The sequence below is a fragment of the Cicer arietinum genome, chromosome 1 (genome assembly GCF_000331145.2).
Source record: "Cicer arietinum cultivar CDC Frontier isolate Library 1 chromosome 1, Cicar.CDCFrontier_v2.0, whole genome shotgun sequence".
In the NCBI taxonomy this organism is placed as follows: Eukaryota; Viridiplantae; Streptophyta; class Magnoliopsida; order Fabales; family Fabaceae; genus Cicer; species Cicer arietinum.
The window spans coordinates 5,964,952-5,984,295 of record NC_021160.2 but is presented as its reverse complement, the minus strand read 5'-3'; the positions used below and the strand labels follow the sequence as shown (position 1 = coordinate 5,984,295).

The following is a 19,344-nucleotide window of genomic DNA, read 5'->3' as shown; positions in this document are numbered from 1 at the left end:
TTTTTTTTCAAAAAGAGGGTATTGAAAAAAAAGACCCAAGTTGGTGAGCATGTAAATAACGTGGCATTCTTTGCTTGAATAAGAAATAAATGACGGCGAAATAGAAGGAAAAAAGTGAAAACTTAAACCTTATAAAATACCTCAAAATAGTATTGATTCCAAAAGATATAATTTAATATAATAGAAAACCATTGCTTAATCTTTTATAAAAATGAACTTGATCTTTAAAGCCACTTGGTTAGAGTTTAATGTAAACTATACTTTAAGAAATTTTAATCCTCGAATTTATATGGTGTATTTGTTGGAGATAAGATGGAAGGGATGAAGGGGTAATATTTTTAATGAAGTTTTATGTTTGTTTTCATCCTTTAAGAGGGGAAGGAGCCAAAATTCTTCTTACAATTCATTTTGCTCTCCCTTCATTTTGGGGGATCTTGAGAGGACGAGGAGGGATTCCATATAACTACAAAATCAAACATGTCTTTATTTTTCTTCTCTCCTTCCATCCCCTTCATTAATAACATCTCCTTTCCTCTATTCGTTGAATGAAAGAGATTGATAATGTCATCGTGGGAACTGCAGCTAGCTCCCAGTGTACTTGAATTGTTGTAGGAGTAAATATGACAATCAAACTCATAGCGTAAGTAGAACATGCATGATAGGCTGAGACAACGTACTTATTATCATACAACACATAACAATTAATCACATCATTATTTTTAATTATTTATTATCATATAACATGTAAAAACTCAATCTCTTAATCATCTTTAATCATTTGTCATTATATCATCTATATCATCTATTTAATTAAAATCATGTATTTAATTATAATATCAATTAACGCGGGGTCATACAATGTATATTGCATAAATGCACATGCATGCAACATATAAGATGTCATGTATTTCTATCACTGTCTGATTTCAACACATGAATTCAATTACTCTAGGTTATAACTAGTAGGAAAGTCTTTTACCAAGTGATGAAAATGTCTAGTCAAAATTAACTAGTATTTTATGGATTGCCTCAATATGTGCTTATCTTTATGTAAGGTTGTTCTTGTCGACAATCCTCTCAAGGTCTCTATGATCGTCAATTATTATTCGTCTAAAATAACATATTAAAAGATTCAACCCACTTTGACACCCTAGTGCATAATAACGATTTTATTCTACTTACTCTCGTATAAATCTATTACTATCACTCTATCAGGATGAGTTGCTCACAACTTAGCTAAAGTACACATATTTCGGTGTATAAATAATGATAGCAACATATTTTTTAACATATATTTTTCAACATACTTTATTTGATTGATTTAAATTCATATGGTCTTATTAAATTTATGAGACCCACATGATTTAATGAGACATACATAAAATGAACCAAATAAGGTGTTTTGAAAAATGTGTTTTAGAGAATGTGTGGCTAGAATTCATTTTCATGGTATTCCTCAACTATTTAATTTTTTTTTAGTACATATAAGATACTCTAAATTTGATTAAAAGGTAAATTAAATCTAACTAGTGATTATTTAAATCAAGATTTAAAGTCGAGTTCATAAGAGATTCATATTTAACTCAAACTAATTGACTACTTGAATTCATTAACTATTTCAACACAATCATTTAACCATTTGATGTTATACATGCATGTATTGGTTCTTTTAGATTGCGTTTGGTTGGAGGTGGGGGTAGAGATTAGTAAGATTTTATGTTTAGTTCAAACTCTAAAAAAGAAATTATTTTTTAAATTGATTTTGCGCTGAGTTCATTTTGAAGGAATTTAAATGGAAATAGAGATAAGAAACTCTATATAACTAAAAAAAAGTCATTTAAAATATATTTCATTCATTTAAACCGAACACAAATCATTAAAAAAATATGTATCCTCTCATTTAAACAAATATGTTATTATCAACCTTTAGTCGACTTTCATCCGGTGGTGCTCTGCATTAAACCAAACAATTCCTAAAGTTAATGAAATGATTTTTTTTGGTATGTAGTGTGAATGAAATGAAATTTTTTTAATTTATAAATAATAACTATTAATAACTAATATTTAATTTGGATTAAAAAAAACTAACATTTAATTAAATAATTAACTCTTCAATGAAACATGATGTGGACGGCCCCGATTGGCAGCAGAACAACCAACAGCGAATCTTAGCCATTGGATCAATCGTCCTAAAACGGACCTGGAAACTAAACTATAAAAGCAAGTAAAAGACACAACCAGTAGTTTTTTTAGAGAGAGAAAGAAAGGGTTTTTGTAAAGTGGATTAGAGAGTTCAAAATCCAAATTTTATTGAAAAAGAATAACAATAAATTAATTTTGGCAGTGTTAGAGTTGGATCGGAGGCACAGGTAGTCGGAGGAAGTCAGATCTGGTTAGTTAGAAATGGAAGGAGTTGGGGCCCGACTCGGACGGTCCTCGACCCGTTACGGACCGGCAACGGTTTTCACTGGACCGGTGAGGAAATGGAAGAAGAAATGGGTCCACGTTTCACCTTCTGCTGCTTCCTCTAATTCAAATTCCAACAATAACAACAACAACAATCATAATAACGCTTCTTCTAACGGTAATAATGGTTCTCATCTTCTTCTTTACAAGTGGACCCCTATTACTCAAAGCCAGAACACCAATAATGCTAACGGAAATGTCAAAGACGCGCTGCCGGAACCGGTCGAAGAGCCTCCCCGGAGGAAATTTAAATATATTCCGGTATTTTAATTACAATGCACTCTTTTATTTTATTTGATTTTTTTTGTCCTTGGGTTTTATGAATTTATCTTAGGTTTTATTGGATGAATGAATTTATAGGGTTTTAGTGTCCGGGAATTTGAATGGGGAACTGAATTCACGGATGCTGATTGTGTCTTTAATGGCTGAATGGTTTTGAGTTTCTGTCAATTCTTGCCCTTTAATGTAATTGACAATTTAACTGACCAAGTTTGCAGTAACTGAATGTTTATGATTCATGATTCCTGTACATTTACCTCATAGAATATGTTTCTTTGATAGTGATTAGAAACGATAGAGAAAGGGAAGATAAGAAGTGTGAGGAATCTCAATTTTCAGGTTTTCCTAATGTCAAAAGTATAGGAGCAATTTATTTTGTGGAACTCTGCAGCAATTTAATTAAGGGCTTATAGCATAAGCGATTATCATATAAGTTCTTTTGTATAAGCTATTTTGACAACAAAAGATAAAATAAAGAAATTGTTTTCATAAGATAACTTGGAGAGCTACCAGTGGAAATAAGCTGAAACAACTTAGGACATGTCATAAGTGCTCCCAAACAGTCTCACAGGTGCTTATTCCAGTATATTAGCTCAAATAAACCAATCCGATCAGGTCGTTTGGCTATAAGTTGGTCTAAAATTTGATGGAACTAGACAAAAGTTTATGATTCTCCCCCTCCCCTTTATGTTGCCTTCAAGTGTCAAAGTTCTTTGTTTAATAAATGAAATTCACTCTAGCATGAATTTACCAAGATGGCAATATTGATGCCTTGTGGCGAAAGGTGTCGAGTGCCATGGTGACAAAACATTGGTATCTAATGAGAACTCCTATCAACAAATATAGTGGTAGTTGTTTTTGTCTGAGGATAGGATTTGGAAAGTATTCTATGATAAATGCAAGTTTGCAACTTGTATGATAAATAAAAGAACAACTCTAGTGCTGAAAGTGACATAATTCAAATATCAGAATAAGAACTCTTTTAAAAAGTACCACAACATGAGAATCACGGAGTGTTGGAGGGAGACAGGGACTATTTTGATGGAAATGGAAAAGGAAGGATATCTTTACATAGTGGGTTGTGGCCCTAGACAGAGTCTATTGGAAAAAGAGGATCCATTTGGCAGAGATAATGATATCTGCCAAACTATTTTTCAATAATTTGATATTGTCTTTATTCATGTGGAGATATTGATCTCTCCGTTGTGTTGGTATATTGTTATTTTTTGATACATCTCTGAGATGGATTGCTGATATCATTTTTTGAACAGCTTATATTATCATTTTATTTCGTAATAAAATTTGTTGGATTATCGATTGATCAGCCTGATATGCTTTTTTTGTCTGTTCTATTATTATATTAGGCAATATTATATTGTAGGGATTAGACATTAAGATAAACATAATAATATAATTAACTGTAAACCCTCCATTTAGTCCTTAAAATATTAATAATATCAATTGAGTTTTCAAATGACATGAAGTTAATCGGTAAACAAAAACTTTTGGGCTATTTTATTGTCAAGCGGCATTAATTGAGGACCAAATTGATGTTCTGAAAAAGCTTGAGGATCAGAGTGGGGGTTCTATCTACTTTTAATTATCCTGATGCATCTTTAGTTTGTTAGATCTACAAGTAGTGGTTTGCCAATGCTGCATCACTCTAATAGGACTTCAAATTGAGGTATTGACACGATGCTGTCAAATGATTTTGTTTTCTAAACAATAGTTGGAAAATGATCATATACCTAGACCTAACCCTTGGAATTGTTCTATGTTGTACTATTGTGGATTTTTATTTTTATTTTTAGTGCTTGGCATGCAGACCAAACAATGATGGAATATTTTGTTTCTTCTCATTGGTCCACACTCCACACCATTCCATTTAGTGGAATCAAAACGAACCACTTTTAAACTTCATTTCCAATTCTATTTTATGTTATAAATCATCAAACATATATGTTCCATCCTTGTTTAACACACTTATCAAACACTACCTTAGTGTTCCCTTGGGTAAATCGTACTCATGTTGGAAATGGCTTGTGTAACCTTCAATGATGTTTATTTTGTTCCCCCCACAAACACATTTGTTGGCCATTAGGTAGAATCTATTACTCGGAGCTATAATCATTCATGGTTGTCAATTTCTGAATCATACTACTTTACAACAATAGGTATCAAAATTGAGTTCTAAAAAATTTGCCCTTGTGGTAGACTTGGATAGGCTCACGTATAATCGTGTGTTATAGGACAATACAATGATAGTGCTTGGTATTTTTTTTAAAATCCTAAGAGTAACAATTGAATGATATGGAACACTAGTGCATCTAACATTAACCTCATAGTTGTAGCACTTGACTCTAAGGTGTATCTAGCATCTCAATGCAAGCTCTGATGATTTGAATCCAACACCAACGAGAGGGCCAAGTCCTTTTCTCTTCGGTAATTTTGTACCCTGTGGTCTGGTCTGATCTCCGGTCTAGCCTGTTATGCCTGGAACTTGAAGTCATCTTTGTTACACTTTCACATTTCCACCATGATAAATATTCTCAATATTCCTCATTTTGATGCTAATAATCTTCTTGATAATAAACTAATATGTTATGTTAAATGGTATGGGGATTGGGAAGGCATGGTGGTAATCTGAACTGTCTGTTGATGTAGGTTGCTGCACTAGAGGAGCAGAAAAACGAGGCTACAGAAAATGAGGGTGCAGAAAAGGTTGAAGATGAATCTAAACTGGTAGATGCTGATTCTAGTGCAGCAGAACCAACTAGCAAGAATGAGACGTTTGATGAAAAACCTGATATAAATGATGTCCCAATGGAAGAAAATGAGGTAAAATTTTGCTCGTCTCTCCATTTACTTCATGTTTATCTACATACCAATGTATTTTTCTAGAATGTAATAACTGCAGCTCACATTCTATACAATGCCTATGTAGATTGATAAAAGAAAACTGTTCTGCAGTTAAAATCAGGGCATGTTTAATTTGAGGAAATGTTCTACCTTTTTCGTTGATAATTTTTAATCATTTGTTTATTTTTCAAAGTTTGTTGTGGCGGTAATGATGATTGATGAAAAGACACTAAAATGTTGCTTTCACCATTTCTTGGACATAGTTAAAAATAAGAAATAAATTGAAGATAAGGAGCTATTTTCGTGATTATTTTTTAAACAGTATATTTTTCCTTTAACTAAATTGTTCTTGGGAAAACTTATGTTGTCATTAATAATCACAAAGTATCTTCTTCTCATGACTTTTTGAAGATTTGGAGGGATTGTCCCCCTCAACTTTCTCAATGTATTATTACTGATGTTTAAAGGACTACGAGATTGAGACCTTAGTTATTCTTTTCCTTCTTTGTTCTTGTTTCAACTTGATTAAAATTAATAATAAATGGTTCTTGTCTGTCATTTTGGACTTTGGACAAGTTTTATGCACAATTTTTAAAATTATAGATATATTATCATGTAAATTGTAATCTACATGTATCAAATTTGTCGTGCCTGTTATCAACTCGATTAAACTCCACAGCAGTAACGAGTGAGCTATTTGTTCTAATTCATTATACATAATGAATTATAATGAATTAATGATGATTTTATATTTCAGTCACCAGACAAAAATCAGGTAGTACGCCAAGATCTAAATGAAAGCACATTGGATTTGAGTTTGGGTTTGACATCACATGATGAGGAACATGATTCTGATTCAAAAACTAATCAAACTAGAGATGGCCAGTAACACAAGGTGAATGAAAGCAATACAGAGACATAAACAGGGTGGCCGCGTGATTCTAAGACATTCAGTCTTTATATTTGTCTGATGGAAGGGAATATTCACCCTGACTAGATGTTCGCTCAATGGCTGATGGAAGGGGATTATTGTAATGACATATGCCAATTGTATGTTTTTTTATTATTATTCAGTGTCCTTGCTGGTCTAATCAGAATATGTATTGCAGGAACATATGATATACATTTCACAATCATTGGGAAGATTTTTTTTCTCCCAGATTCTTATTTAGACAGAATATTATGTACTCAGTAGCTACAATTATGCGTAGCTAAAATGATTTTTTTTTTTCTTCTTCAAATTCAAATACCATTACTGATGAAATTGTGCTATTGGTGGCTTATATCCCTGTTCCAATTAAATTGTGCTTGCCACTAAGATTACCTTGTTTAAGAGATCTACTGGAGTATGTACAATATATATTATCGTTTAATTGTATAGCCCACGTTACACAAATCACTGTATTTGTCTTTGGTATTCCAAACTGTCGTGCTTTCATCAGCCACTGATTTTTTAGTCTAACCATTAGAGATATTCGGTGTATACTCAATTTAAATCTAGTCACCGATATTCAAACCATATACAGAAACACACACTGCAGAGCGTGAAGTGGCAATCAGTTCAATACTTCAATTTGCGAGGGCTTGAAGATATGATTATGAACATAACAAATTAACAATAAATATCGAGATGTAAATTTGGAGCCTATGGCATTCAGTTACCACTTATCTCGAATCCCTATTTCTACAACAATCAGGTCAGACATGAAAATACACAAGATTTGACAGTTTGTGCCTTTGCCAACTACAAAATGAACCACGTCCCAAAATAATAATTCAAATATAAGTTCAACATGAAAATTGCAATCAGGGCATCGGGCTCCAAGTACACAATAACTTATTTTCAAATTCTTCGTCATCATTCTTTTGCTACTTCCGCCTCTTTTGCTACTTCTGCTTCTGAGGAATAATCATGTCTGGGAAGTAGAACACAAGTTAATATATGTATTCCGTGGAGATATAAAACAGTGGTAAAAACAATGTTTGCAACAACCAAAATTTATCAATGCCTATTCACAAGGTTAATCTACAAAAGAAGGAAGTTTTTCCGTTGACATTGTAATTGTATTTTGTCCTTCTACATTGCTCTTCACGATTTTGAGGAAAAGCGTCAAAATTTGATTTTGTAATAAATTTAATCCAATTCTACTAAGAAAATAAACTTTATAATTACTGATTATAAAAGTGTACGAGGTTCCCACTATTTTGGGGCCCCCAAAAGGACTGCACTAGCCACATCAAACAAATATGGCAGAGACTGGTTTTTAGCTAGAAACCGTGAACTAACATTGGATCACAAAGTTTGCAAATAAGAATCACACAAAAACATCAAATAAATATTGATACATATCACTTACCGCAATTTGCGTGAGAGTTGGTATATGCCAGTAACTGCCATTGCAACGTTAACGCTAAAAAGGTTCCAATTTTTCTGAAACATCAAAAAGTAGTTCCCACTAACATATCAGGATTATGGAAAATTGTATTGCACACAGAAATTAAAAGAAAATTACTCTCTCAATAGTATTCATAAAGTAACCTATGTAGCAGTTCTCAATTTCCCTACTCTTATTTTGTCCAGCCATTATGATCAGTAAGCCAAAATTAATTCAGTAATTGGCATGCAACAAAGTAGTACCTAAATGTTTCTGTGTTAACCGAGATTAAAATTCTTGTATACACCATGTTTAACACAAAGCCTAGTATATAATTTTAAATTTCTTGGCAAACACACACACACCGAGGGAGGGAGCTGATTGATATAAAATAAAAATTCAGATAAAGGAAACAACAGTATGGATTAATGTCTAGGAGACACCAAATATTATGGAGCAAGAGATGACAATGAGAGCTACATTATGTATCGTACAATTTAATTAGGCAGCAAAAAAACAGGAATCCAGGTTTAGATTGCACAATGTATATTAGACGTACCATGTTATAGTTTAATTGATGTTACATAATCTTACAAGTCAGGTATGTCATACTCTAGCAAGAGAGATGGTGCAACTACAAACCAGAATCATGCACATATCAAGTAAAACGATGAAGGTAATTGATGTGAACCCCGATCACAAGACAGTAAATAGAAGAAAATAGAACAACAATGGAAAATAAAAGAGTGTCTTATTTCTGAAAATGAAAGATAACTGCAAAAGGATGAATATCCTAATGCCCACCGAGCCAAGCTCCTACAGAGACCTGTCCATAACTACAAATGGTTCTCCAAAAGATACCCTCTCACATTTGGGGTCCTAACAGTAATGAAGTGACATTATAAAATTTTGTTTGCACGGAAGGTTCATAAATTATCCTCATTTCACTAATTTTTCAATATTTCATGAACTAGTTAAAAGCAACCTGTTGTTGAAAAAATAAAACTTACAGGAGTAATTACAGTACTGTAACGCGACCAGACAATTCCAGTAGCTGTGACAGCTGTTTTAAAAACAAAAGAAATCAGCAATGCATAGATGTAATAAAACCCCAATACATGAGAATATATATGCTAAAATTGCTTGCAACTTGAATACTCAGCATTCTGTTAATTCATCCACTTGCACATGCTGACACCTTAAAAGGAATCCAGAAATACACATTCACAAGGGTGAATGGTAAGCAAAAACATGTGAGTGTGTGGGAGAGAGAGAGAGAGAGAGAGAGTGAAGTCCATGATAATAACACTACATTCAGTTCTATGCGCACGGGCATACCTATTTGTTGAGGATAAGAAAGCTTCTCAGGTGGTTTTGCGAAATCAGCAATGTTGGCAATGCTGATACCCCACTTAAATGTAGGTGCCCAGAAGTGAACTGCACAAAATAAGTGGTTAATTTATGCATTCATACAGCTCGACAATGACAAAGTTAACAATTGACAACAACATTGCTGATCGGAAACAAATAAGAGTCAACAATTTGAATCAGGTGAAAAATGGAATCTATTTGGTATTTGTACTTAGAGCTAGTGACATCCTTCCATACACAAATTCTCCCTCCAGAATGAAATATAAGCAAATATAGTATTTGAAAAATTGATGCATCAATTTTAGACTAGATAATCAACTTTTCAAATTTTCTTTTTGATTATATTTCATTTCAGAGGGAATATATATAAATCTTCATTAATTTTTTTCTTATCTCCAAAAGGCCTATATTATGCTATGCTATCTTGACTCGCCAACAATCCCACATTTTCTTTGATCTTTGATAATAAGTCTATGTTTCATGAAGCATGCGATATATTGCAATTTGTCAGCCATCACAATAAACATAACACGCAAAATACTCAAGTAAAATGAAATAAGGATTAAGACTAATAAACAAATCCCAACCGAGATTACGTTAATTGAAAAAACACTTAGGTCACGAATTAAACATTGATCTTTCAATAAATCACCAATTAGCTTTTGAAACCAAAGCCAAACCCGATAGCTGCTCTATGTATATATAAAAGAAGATAAGGAAATTCATTCAGATAATAAAACAACCATTGATAATTGAAGATCCGAAACGCTGTATGAAAGGGAAAACAACGAATTCTAACAAAAACACGAAAAAGCGAAGTGACTCACTGGTTTTGGGCCCAGCAGGATGATTCCAAAAGGCTTGAAGCTTTGTAGCCGCCATGAAATGGATTCTTCTTCTTCTTTTGCTCTCCGATTGAAATCGAAAATGGATTTGGGTTCAGCTTTGCTACTACTTGAAAAACTATATTATTTATTTATATTGTTATTAATTTTTTAATAAAATAGTTTACTAAGTTCAACCACTAACGGACGGGATCCACTTCTGAAAGTTAGCCAATTAAACGGCGACACGTGGTGTACAACAAAGTCAATGCTCCTTTGGGGCTCTCACGTTGACGAATGTTGGTTTGGGGCAAATTGGTACAATCACCTCAGAAGTAAAGTACGAGATAAACCTTACAAGGGCCTTTTTGCTATAGGGAGCAAAGAAAAGTGAAATTTATATTCAATAATTTATAGATGATTTTCTAGAATTTAAAAAAAAAAATAAAAACAAAGTTTATGTGTTTGTTTATTAATAAATAAAAATAAAATTTTAAAAAGTAATCATTTATCAAAAAATTGAAAACAAAACTATTCACAATAAAATTCAATTTGAAATAATTTTAAAAACATATAACAAGTGAATGTAAAGTTTTGAAAATAATTTTTTAAATAAGTATGTGATTTATATTTAAAAAAAATAGGTCGTAACAACCAATATTAATTGACTTCAGGAGGACATGATTTGTTGGTCTAATCATGAGACTATGTGATGTAAAGTATAAACCATAGGTTAATTACTTTCATAAAAAATAGGTGGTAATGATTAAAGATGATAAATAGTTATATTTTTTTATTCACATTCACTATTGTGATTTGAGTTAAGTACACAAAAATTTAGAAGACAACACAAAAAGTTTATTGTAAATTGTATAAATTTGAAATTGGTGGATTTAGTTAATCTTATTGGATTTAGTTACTCTTTTCCTTTATCAACAAGTTATTCACCTACCATACGAAGCTCATCATCATTATTGTCGTCCAGGTTGCCACCGAGTTTAGAATCAATTCGTGAAGAATGAGGAATCCAAAACGACAGTGGTTGATTTCAAAACACAAATTACAATAAGAAAAGAAGATTAACTCATAATGAAGGACCACGTATATATAAGAAAGTAAATTGTTGCACGACAACATGGTGTTCTTTCCATGCTGGTATATAGGGGAATCATGGAGAAAAAACGTCATTAAGAAGATTATGATCACCATTGAGCAAAAATGTTTAAATAGAGTTTGTTCTAATCGAAAATTTGAATTATGTAATGGTGGAAAAATATCACACGATGGTGGATAGATGGAAGAACATTTCCTCAAATGACAGTATATTACATAATCCATGGTAGTGACGGTGTCTAATGGTGGGCATACCTATATGCATTCCATCACTAAATTCAGTAGATGATTGAGATGTGTTATTGGTGATGATATCAAATCAACTATTATATCATGAAAGTGTAGCTGTTTTTGTTGTAAAGGATGCGATATTGGGCTTCGGCAAGTGCAAAAGTCTACTTGAGAACAAAATTATTAACTTACATTATATATTTTATTATATACATTTCATATAACAGCCAATGTGTCCCAAAACTTTTCAACAAGGATCAATAATCGTCGCAATGCGAGTGACAATTTATTCCAAAAATATTTCTTATTTTAGTAGTTAAGTAGTAGTACGATAAATTTTCAGTTCAAATAAAATTTTTAAGAATAGAGAAGTCATAATTCAAAAACGAGAAAATAATATATCAAATTAAGACATATCAAAATTTCAAATGTTACATGTTCTCAAAGTTGTTCTAATATCCAAAAATAAATAATCAAGAGTCCACCAACACAACATTGCAACATCCTAAAACTATTGTTTACATTGATAGCATGTTTATTACTCCTTTACTTTTTCATGAATATCATCATCTTCTTCTACTAACTTCCTTATCCGCACAAATGATGTGCAAACCATCCCAAAGAAAACCAACTAAAGTAATTGAAGAAGCTATGAGAATTTAAGTGTTTAGGGTTTATTTCTCAAAGAATGACAATTTCAATGACTCAATTGGTTTATTGGTTTTCAAAAAGAATATTTATAGGATATGGTTCTTTCACAATGATAAACTAACGTTTAAATTTCAAATCTCAATCCAAAGAATTGAAAAACAGTTTTATTTCTGATTTAGTTTAATCCATTAAATTAATATAAATTCTTTTTATTTGCGATATAGTTTAATTTAATCCGTTAGATTAATATAACCTAATTAATTAGTAGCAGAAACACATGGTAATTGATGAACTAAACAATCTAATCCATTAGAAATAATTGATTAAATTAACATGTCTAATCAATTAGTTGTTGCTTAACTATCATGAAATTGTTTTTTCAATGTTTTAAAATCCAAAACGGACCAGCCAGTTCAACCAATTGGATCAAGAATCGAAGATCGATCCAATCATGTCTATCAGATCTGAGAACCTCAAGTTCACGCAATGGTTCTCTCTTTTTGTCTCTTCAGATCTCATATCTCACTTTCCTTTTTAGCTAGCCAGTGTCACCTATGACGATTTTTCAGCACTGTGTTTATTCCTTTATAATGAGGTCAAGAATGAGAGATGAAGGATTATGGATTTGATCCACTTCAAACCATCTTTACAAAAAGGGAAGGAGAATTGAACCGTGCACCCCCCACTTGTACTTCTCACCTCCATCCCTATTGAAAATACCATTTTGTCCCTGTTGTTATCTATAACAAACCTCCAAAAAAATTACCTTCCCTTTTTTTTCACCTACTTCATTCGAAACTTTCAATTGTCCGAATCACAAATTTACAAACCTTCGAAACACACAATTAAGACCCCCATCGAAAATTTGAAACTTTTGAAACCATATTTTTTCAAATGTTCGAAAGTTTCTATGAACATGAAACTTTCGAAGTTCATTTTTTCTCAAATTTTTGAAACTTTCGAAAGTTTCCATCAATATGAAACTTTTAAAATGCAAAAAACCTTCGAAACTTTCTAACAATTTGAAACTTTCGAAATGTGAATTTCATAAACATAAATTATTTGAATGTTTCAAATGTTTCGAAACTTTGGAGTTCATGGAAAGTTTCGAAATAGGTTCGGAAGTTTGGCCTTCAATGAAACTTTCGAATTCAGTTTTGAAAATTTGGGAACAATAAGAAAGTTCTGTAATGAATTTTCTTATTTTTTTTTTCATTTTTTTTATTATTGATATATTGCAGTGTCTAAAACGAGAGGTGCATTTGGCTAAATTATTCGCAACTTGAGAGGTGATAGTGGTGATGGAGCAGAGAGAACTCCACCAACAACATCAAACAAACGATATAATGAAGCAAATCGTCCAATTAGACAACGTCGCCGTAGACATGATGTCTAGGATGATGTCACTGAGCCTATACAGATGGAGGAGGATGTCCTTGAGAGATGAAGCAGGCTGAGGAGCAGTATGCTGAGACTACACATGATGATGTTGATGATGTTGAGCCTAAGCATGATCAGCAGCCCGGATTCCCTATAGGACCGATGGTGACATATGTGTTGACACAATATGAACACCATGTGGCTTAAAGGATATGGGAAAGAGAGATATATTTTAATTAATTTTTAATTATATTAATTAATTGTTTATTTAAATAACAATAAGTATTTATTGTTATGTTCTGTAATTACTCGTATGATCGTGGGTCGTTAAAGGTTATTATTCATGGATTGAAGATGAAGAAGTTTGTTGAAGTTCTTGTGTCAGATCCTGTACAACATTAGATTCTGGAATTTGGGCTGCTACATTTGTCTTTAACTTATCTCGTCTTCTTGTCCAATGCACATAATTTTTTTGGTTGTATTAACTTCAACTGATGCTGCATTTTTGTGTATGAATCTCTCAACGATGATCGAAAGTACTCCTTGCTTTATATATTTGACTAGGAATTGTGAGATTATCTTTATTTCTCTCTTTTAAAGCATTCAAAATCAATCTTGGTGCAAGCTTATACTTTGTCATGTCATTGACAAATTTTATCTCTTCTTCGTTTAAACTCCCCAAATATGAATGATCGGTTACAATATCCAGTATATCATGATTGTGTGTTTGACAACGAATACTAATTTTCCATCCTTCACCGACACTTAACGGTATACATCTGAGGGTAAACTGATAGTTTTTCTTGTGAGAACAAGTTAATATTGATTTTGATTTATATCTTCAACCTCTTTCGCATCCCAAAATGATTTTGATTTTGATTTTGATTTATATCTTCCACCTATTTCTGGTTGTTTTATCTGATCGAATGGTAATAATTAAAATTCTATTTTGCCTTACAATATTTTTTGTCCATTCAAATACAGCTTCTCGAGAGGAAAATATCTACAAAATATGTTTCAAATAAAATATCAAATATATATCTATAATCAAAATTTGATCGGTGGTGAATTATCATTAATAATACCTGATCAGTGGTGAACTTTTTTGTAGAATCTATAATCGTTCTTGAAGCAGAAACCTCAACTCTACTCATACCTGATTTCAAAAAGAGTAATAAATTTAATTAGTAATAATATTATAAATCCACTTTTTAAAATAAAATTTTAATTATTATTCAAATGATTGTACATTTAGAAAATTTCTTATAAGTTTCGAAAATTTTATTACTTCGAAAATTTGAAAGTTTCGAAGATTTCAAATTTATCAAAACTTTCAAAAGTTTTGATAAATTCTGGAAAAATGCATTTCGAAAGTTTTAGATTTCTCAAAAGTTTCAAAATTGTCCAAAATTTCTAGAAAATTAAGTTTCGAAAATTTCAACAAAACTCACTTTTTTATAATTTGAAAGTTTGAAATTTTCGAATGGAGTGGTAAATTTTAGAGTGTTTTATACATAGTAAAAAATGGCAAAATAATATTTTAAATGGAGATGAGAGTGTATGAGGTACAGGCGGAGAGATGTACGGTACAATTCTCAAAGAGAAGCCAATTAGATTGGGCTTCTTAACCATTTCAGCCAATTATTATTTTTTTAAATATTATTTATTCTTTTTATCATGTTTTATCAAAGCATTTTCGTGTTTTTATATAAACATATTTTTTTATGCATCTCTTATGTATTTATTTATTATTTACAAATTTTAAATTTAATGATGTTTTACTTTATAAATTATTATTATTTGTATTAATTATTTATGAAACTTAGCATTATATTACTTGATTTAATTATTTGTGTATTAATTGATTTAGTCGTAGTTGAATCGACTGAACCAATTAAACCACAACCTACAAGTTTCGTTGGCTCATTCTTTGATTTGATTTTTGAAACGTTGTATTTTTATTATCTATATCGATGCCTAAGTATTCAAGCATCTAAAAATCTATCAATAAACACAAAATTTTAAGTTATTACTATGTGTGCATGCATGATCTTACTAATTAATTACCAAAAATCAAATTCAAGAATTTCAGATTGACTAGAGTATGCTACAGTTGTCTCTTAGGCTCACAACCAATAAGCTTATATATAAAATAAAAAGATTGCTATATATGTCAAAAGCAAAGTTATAATAAAATAGTTAATAGGTTACGAAAATGTTACACAACACTAATACTTTTGAATTTTTTTTGACTACATCACAATTGTAAATGTCACCACCTCAATCTATTTGTCTGCTATATATGGAATATATGGAGTATTGTGACATAAACACAGTGAAATTCTGACAACGATTAATTTTTGGGGTTAAAAACACTCAAATCCAACAAAGAAAACCACATCTAAGGCTTTAAACAAAAATGACACCCAAAGTATATGTGTGTTGTTGGACGATTGGTCTAACCAAATATTTTTTACATCGCCAAAAATAAAATCCAAGAGTATCCCAAAGTTGACTCTTATTGATGTGGATTTAAGTGCTTCCATATGATATTGAACATATAACTAAGTGATTTCTTCAAATAAAGTAAGAAAATAAAAGAGAATAAAGAAACAAATATGAATTAGGTTGAGAAGATTAGAAGGCACCACAATCAAGGATGATTGATAAGACAATGTAGAAATGCCACAATGGTAATGAAGTCATTGATAAGATTCAAGCAAGTTCTAATCCAAGAACTTAAAAGGAGATCTAGCCCACTCAAAATTCTCATTGGAGAAATTCTAACTCATTCCAAAACTTGTCAAAAAATGAGACTCTTACAAGATATTTAAAGAATAATTTACCTGATTTCTAAAATGGACCAAAATTCAATTCTCTAGATCCATATTGAGCTTACACCACTTAACTAAAATTATTACAATTCATATTAAACACAAATAAAACTAAAAACTATTATAAAATTTTGACTTGAAATATTCTTTGTTTTTCCTCCTAATTAACTCATTTTAGGTCTTCATTACTTACTCTCACGACCAATATGTTTATATATGAAAAAAAATGTTACTATATATCTCAAAAATCAAGTTTTAAATTGTGAAATTAATATGCTATGCAATTGTGACGCAACCTCAATATTGTTGGAAACTCTTGACTACGTCACGATTATAAATGTCATTATGTCAAACTATTTGTTCTCTACGTTAGTCTATTTGTCTATTATATATTAAGTATCGTGACATAAACACAATGTTATTGTGACAACAATTTAAAACTTTGATTAAAAGCTCTATAATCCAATTAAGAAAAGCACACCTAAAGCTTTAAACAAAATATGACCCAAAGTATTTGTGTGTGGTTGTATTATTTATCTAACCAATTATATTTTTTCATCACCTAGAATCAAGTTCAATAGTATAAGAGTGACCCAGAGCATCCAAAGATTGACTCTTACTCTCACAACCAATAAGCTTATATATGAAATAAAATGTTGCTACATGTGTCAAAACCAAAATTTTAAATTGAGCAATCAATCAACTGCGAAATTGTGATGCAACCTCAAGACTTTTGAAAACTTCCGATTGCAACACGGTTGTAAATGTCGTCGCGTTAGTCTATTTGTCCTTTGTGTCAGTCTATTTGTATGTGTTGGGAAAAACCATATATAACTATCTTAATAATACATAATAATTTTTCATCACCTATGCAGATAAATGGCCAAACATAAAATACAATTTCACATAGCAATAATAATTGACAGAAAATTAAATATGAAACAAACACAATTTTTAATGTAAAAAATTTCCATTATAATGATTAATGGTTACACCAGAGTCTTCCTAGTAACACTTAGGTACACCAATCAACAATAGTCATCACCAAAGATGGAAACTAAACAAAGTAACAAACAACTTTCCACCAAAGTGAGTATTCCGAAGTAACTCTCAGAGAAGATAAAACTACTAATATTGTATATTAAAAGAACAAACTCAGTGATAGAAATAACATATTAAAATTGTGGATCAAACAGAGCAAGTTTGCTACACACCTATTACCACCAAAACCAAACTTTTTCTTACTTCCCTCAGTTTCTTCTTTATCTTCGACAATCATAATTTTTAATTTTTATTGTTGCGATTTTTTTTTGTTGACCTAGCGATTTATCCCTTTTAACATTTTTTCTTTCTAACATAGGTCAACCCCATTAAAACCCTTATTCCTTTTCTTTCCTTCTTTCTTTCTTTCTTTCTTTAACAATAATAAAAGTAATAATATTACTACTACTACTAATAATAATAATAATAATAAAATTGATACCGGTAAAAATTGATTGGTTCTACTTAAGAAGTAAGTCAATCTAAGAGTTTGTTATATATTAAGTATCGTTACATAAACACAATGTAATTGTGACAAAAGTTTATAACTTTGGTTGAAAACACTCCAATTCAATAAAGGAAAGCATACCTAAGGCTTTAAACAAAGGTGGGACCCAAAGTTTTGTGTGTGGCTTCGTGATCTATCTAACCATTTTTTGTCATCGTTAAAAATCAAGTCTGAGAGTATTCTAGAGTTGACTCTTACTCATACGTAATTGTGACGCAATCTCAAGACTTTTGAAAACTCTCAACTACACCACTATTGTAAATGTTGCGGTGTCAGTCTATTTGCCTACTATATATTAAGTATTGTGACATAAACACAATTTAATTTTGACAACAATTTAAAACTTTGGTTAAAAACACTTCAATCAAATAAAGAAAAGCACACATAAGGCTTTAAACAAATATGAGACCCAAAATATCTGTTTGTGGTTTCATGATCTATCTAACTAATTATTTTTTGTTATTGCCAAAAATAAAGTCCAAGAGTACCCCAAGGTTGGCACTTACTCTGACGGCCAATAAGCTTATATATGAAATAAAATATTGCTATATATGTCAAAAGCAAAGTTTTAAATTGAACAACTAATCTACTACGTAAGATTGACTCATCCTCAAGACTTTTGAAAACACCTAACTACATCACAATTGTAAATATCGATGTGTTAGTTTATTTGTTTGTTATATATTAAGTATTGTGACATATACACAATGTAACTGTGACAACAATTTAAAACTCTAGTTAAAAACACTCTAATTCAACGAAGAAGAATACATCTAATGCTTTAAACAAATATGAGATACAAAGTGTACGTGTCTAGCTGCATGATCTATTTGACCAATTATTTTTTGTCGTCGCCAAAAACCAAATCCAAAAGTATCTCAAGGTTGACTCTTATTCTCACCACCAACAAGCTTATATAGGAAATAAAATGGTGTTGTATGTGTCAAAAAACAAAGTTTTAAATTGAACAATTAATCCGCTACGTAATTATGATGCAACCTCAAGACTTTTGAAAACTGCTGACTCCAACACGATTGTAAATGCTGACGCGCCAATCTATTTGTGCGCTATATATTAACTATCGTGACATAAACACAATGTAATTGTGATAACAATCTAAAACTTTGATTGAAAACACTACAATCCAATAAATGAAACTACACCTAAGACTTTAAACAAATATGACGCCCATAGTATATGTGTGTAACTTCATAATCTATCAGACCAATTATTTTTTGTCATCGCCAAAAATCAAGTCTAAGAGTATCTCTGAATTTGCACTTACTCTCACGACCAATAAACTTATATATGAAATAAAATGTTGCTATATATATATATATATATATATATATATATATATATATATATATATATATATATATACAAAAAGCAAGATTTTATATAGAGATATT

At 31.1% G+C, this 19,344-nt stretch overlaps 2 protein-coding genes across 2 annotated transcripts; one reads left to right on the top strand and one right to left on the bottom strand.

The window, feature by feature from the left end:
- Positions 1–2,242: 2,242 nt before the first annotated feature.
- LOC101490193 (uncharacterized) lies at positions 2,243–6,876 on the top strand. Its single transcript, XM_004486150.4, has 3 exons — positions 2,243–2,727; positions 5,410–5,583; positions 6,362–6,876. The coding sequence occupies exons 1-3, from the start codon at positions 2,404–2,406 to the stop codon at positions 6,491–6,493; spliced, it is 630 nt and encodes a 209-aa protein (XP_004486207.1). The 5' UTR covers positions 2,243–2,403; the 3' UTR covers positions 6,494–6,876.
- Positions 6,877–7,149: 273 nt separating this feature from the next.
- On the bottom strand, positions 7,150–10,337 carry LOC101489860 (mitochondrial pyruvate carrier 4). Its single transcript, XM_004486149.4, has 5 exons — positions 10,178–10,337; positions 9,318–9,416; positions 8,990–9,042; positions 7,962–8,035; positions 7,150–7,520 (listed from the first exon to the last, which is right to left on the bottom strand). The coding sequence occupies exons 1-5, from the start codon at positions 10,230–10,232 to the stop codon at positions 7,463–7,465; spliced, it is 339 nt and encodes a 112-aa protein (XP_004486206.1). The 5' UTR covers positions 10,233–10,337; the 3' UTR covers positions 7,150–7,462.
- Between the last annotated feature and the right edge of the window lie 9,007 nt (positions 10,338–19,344).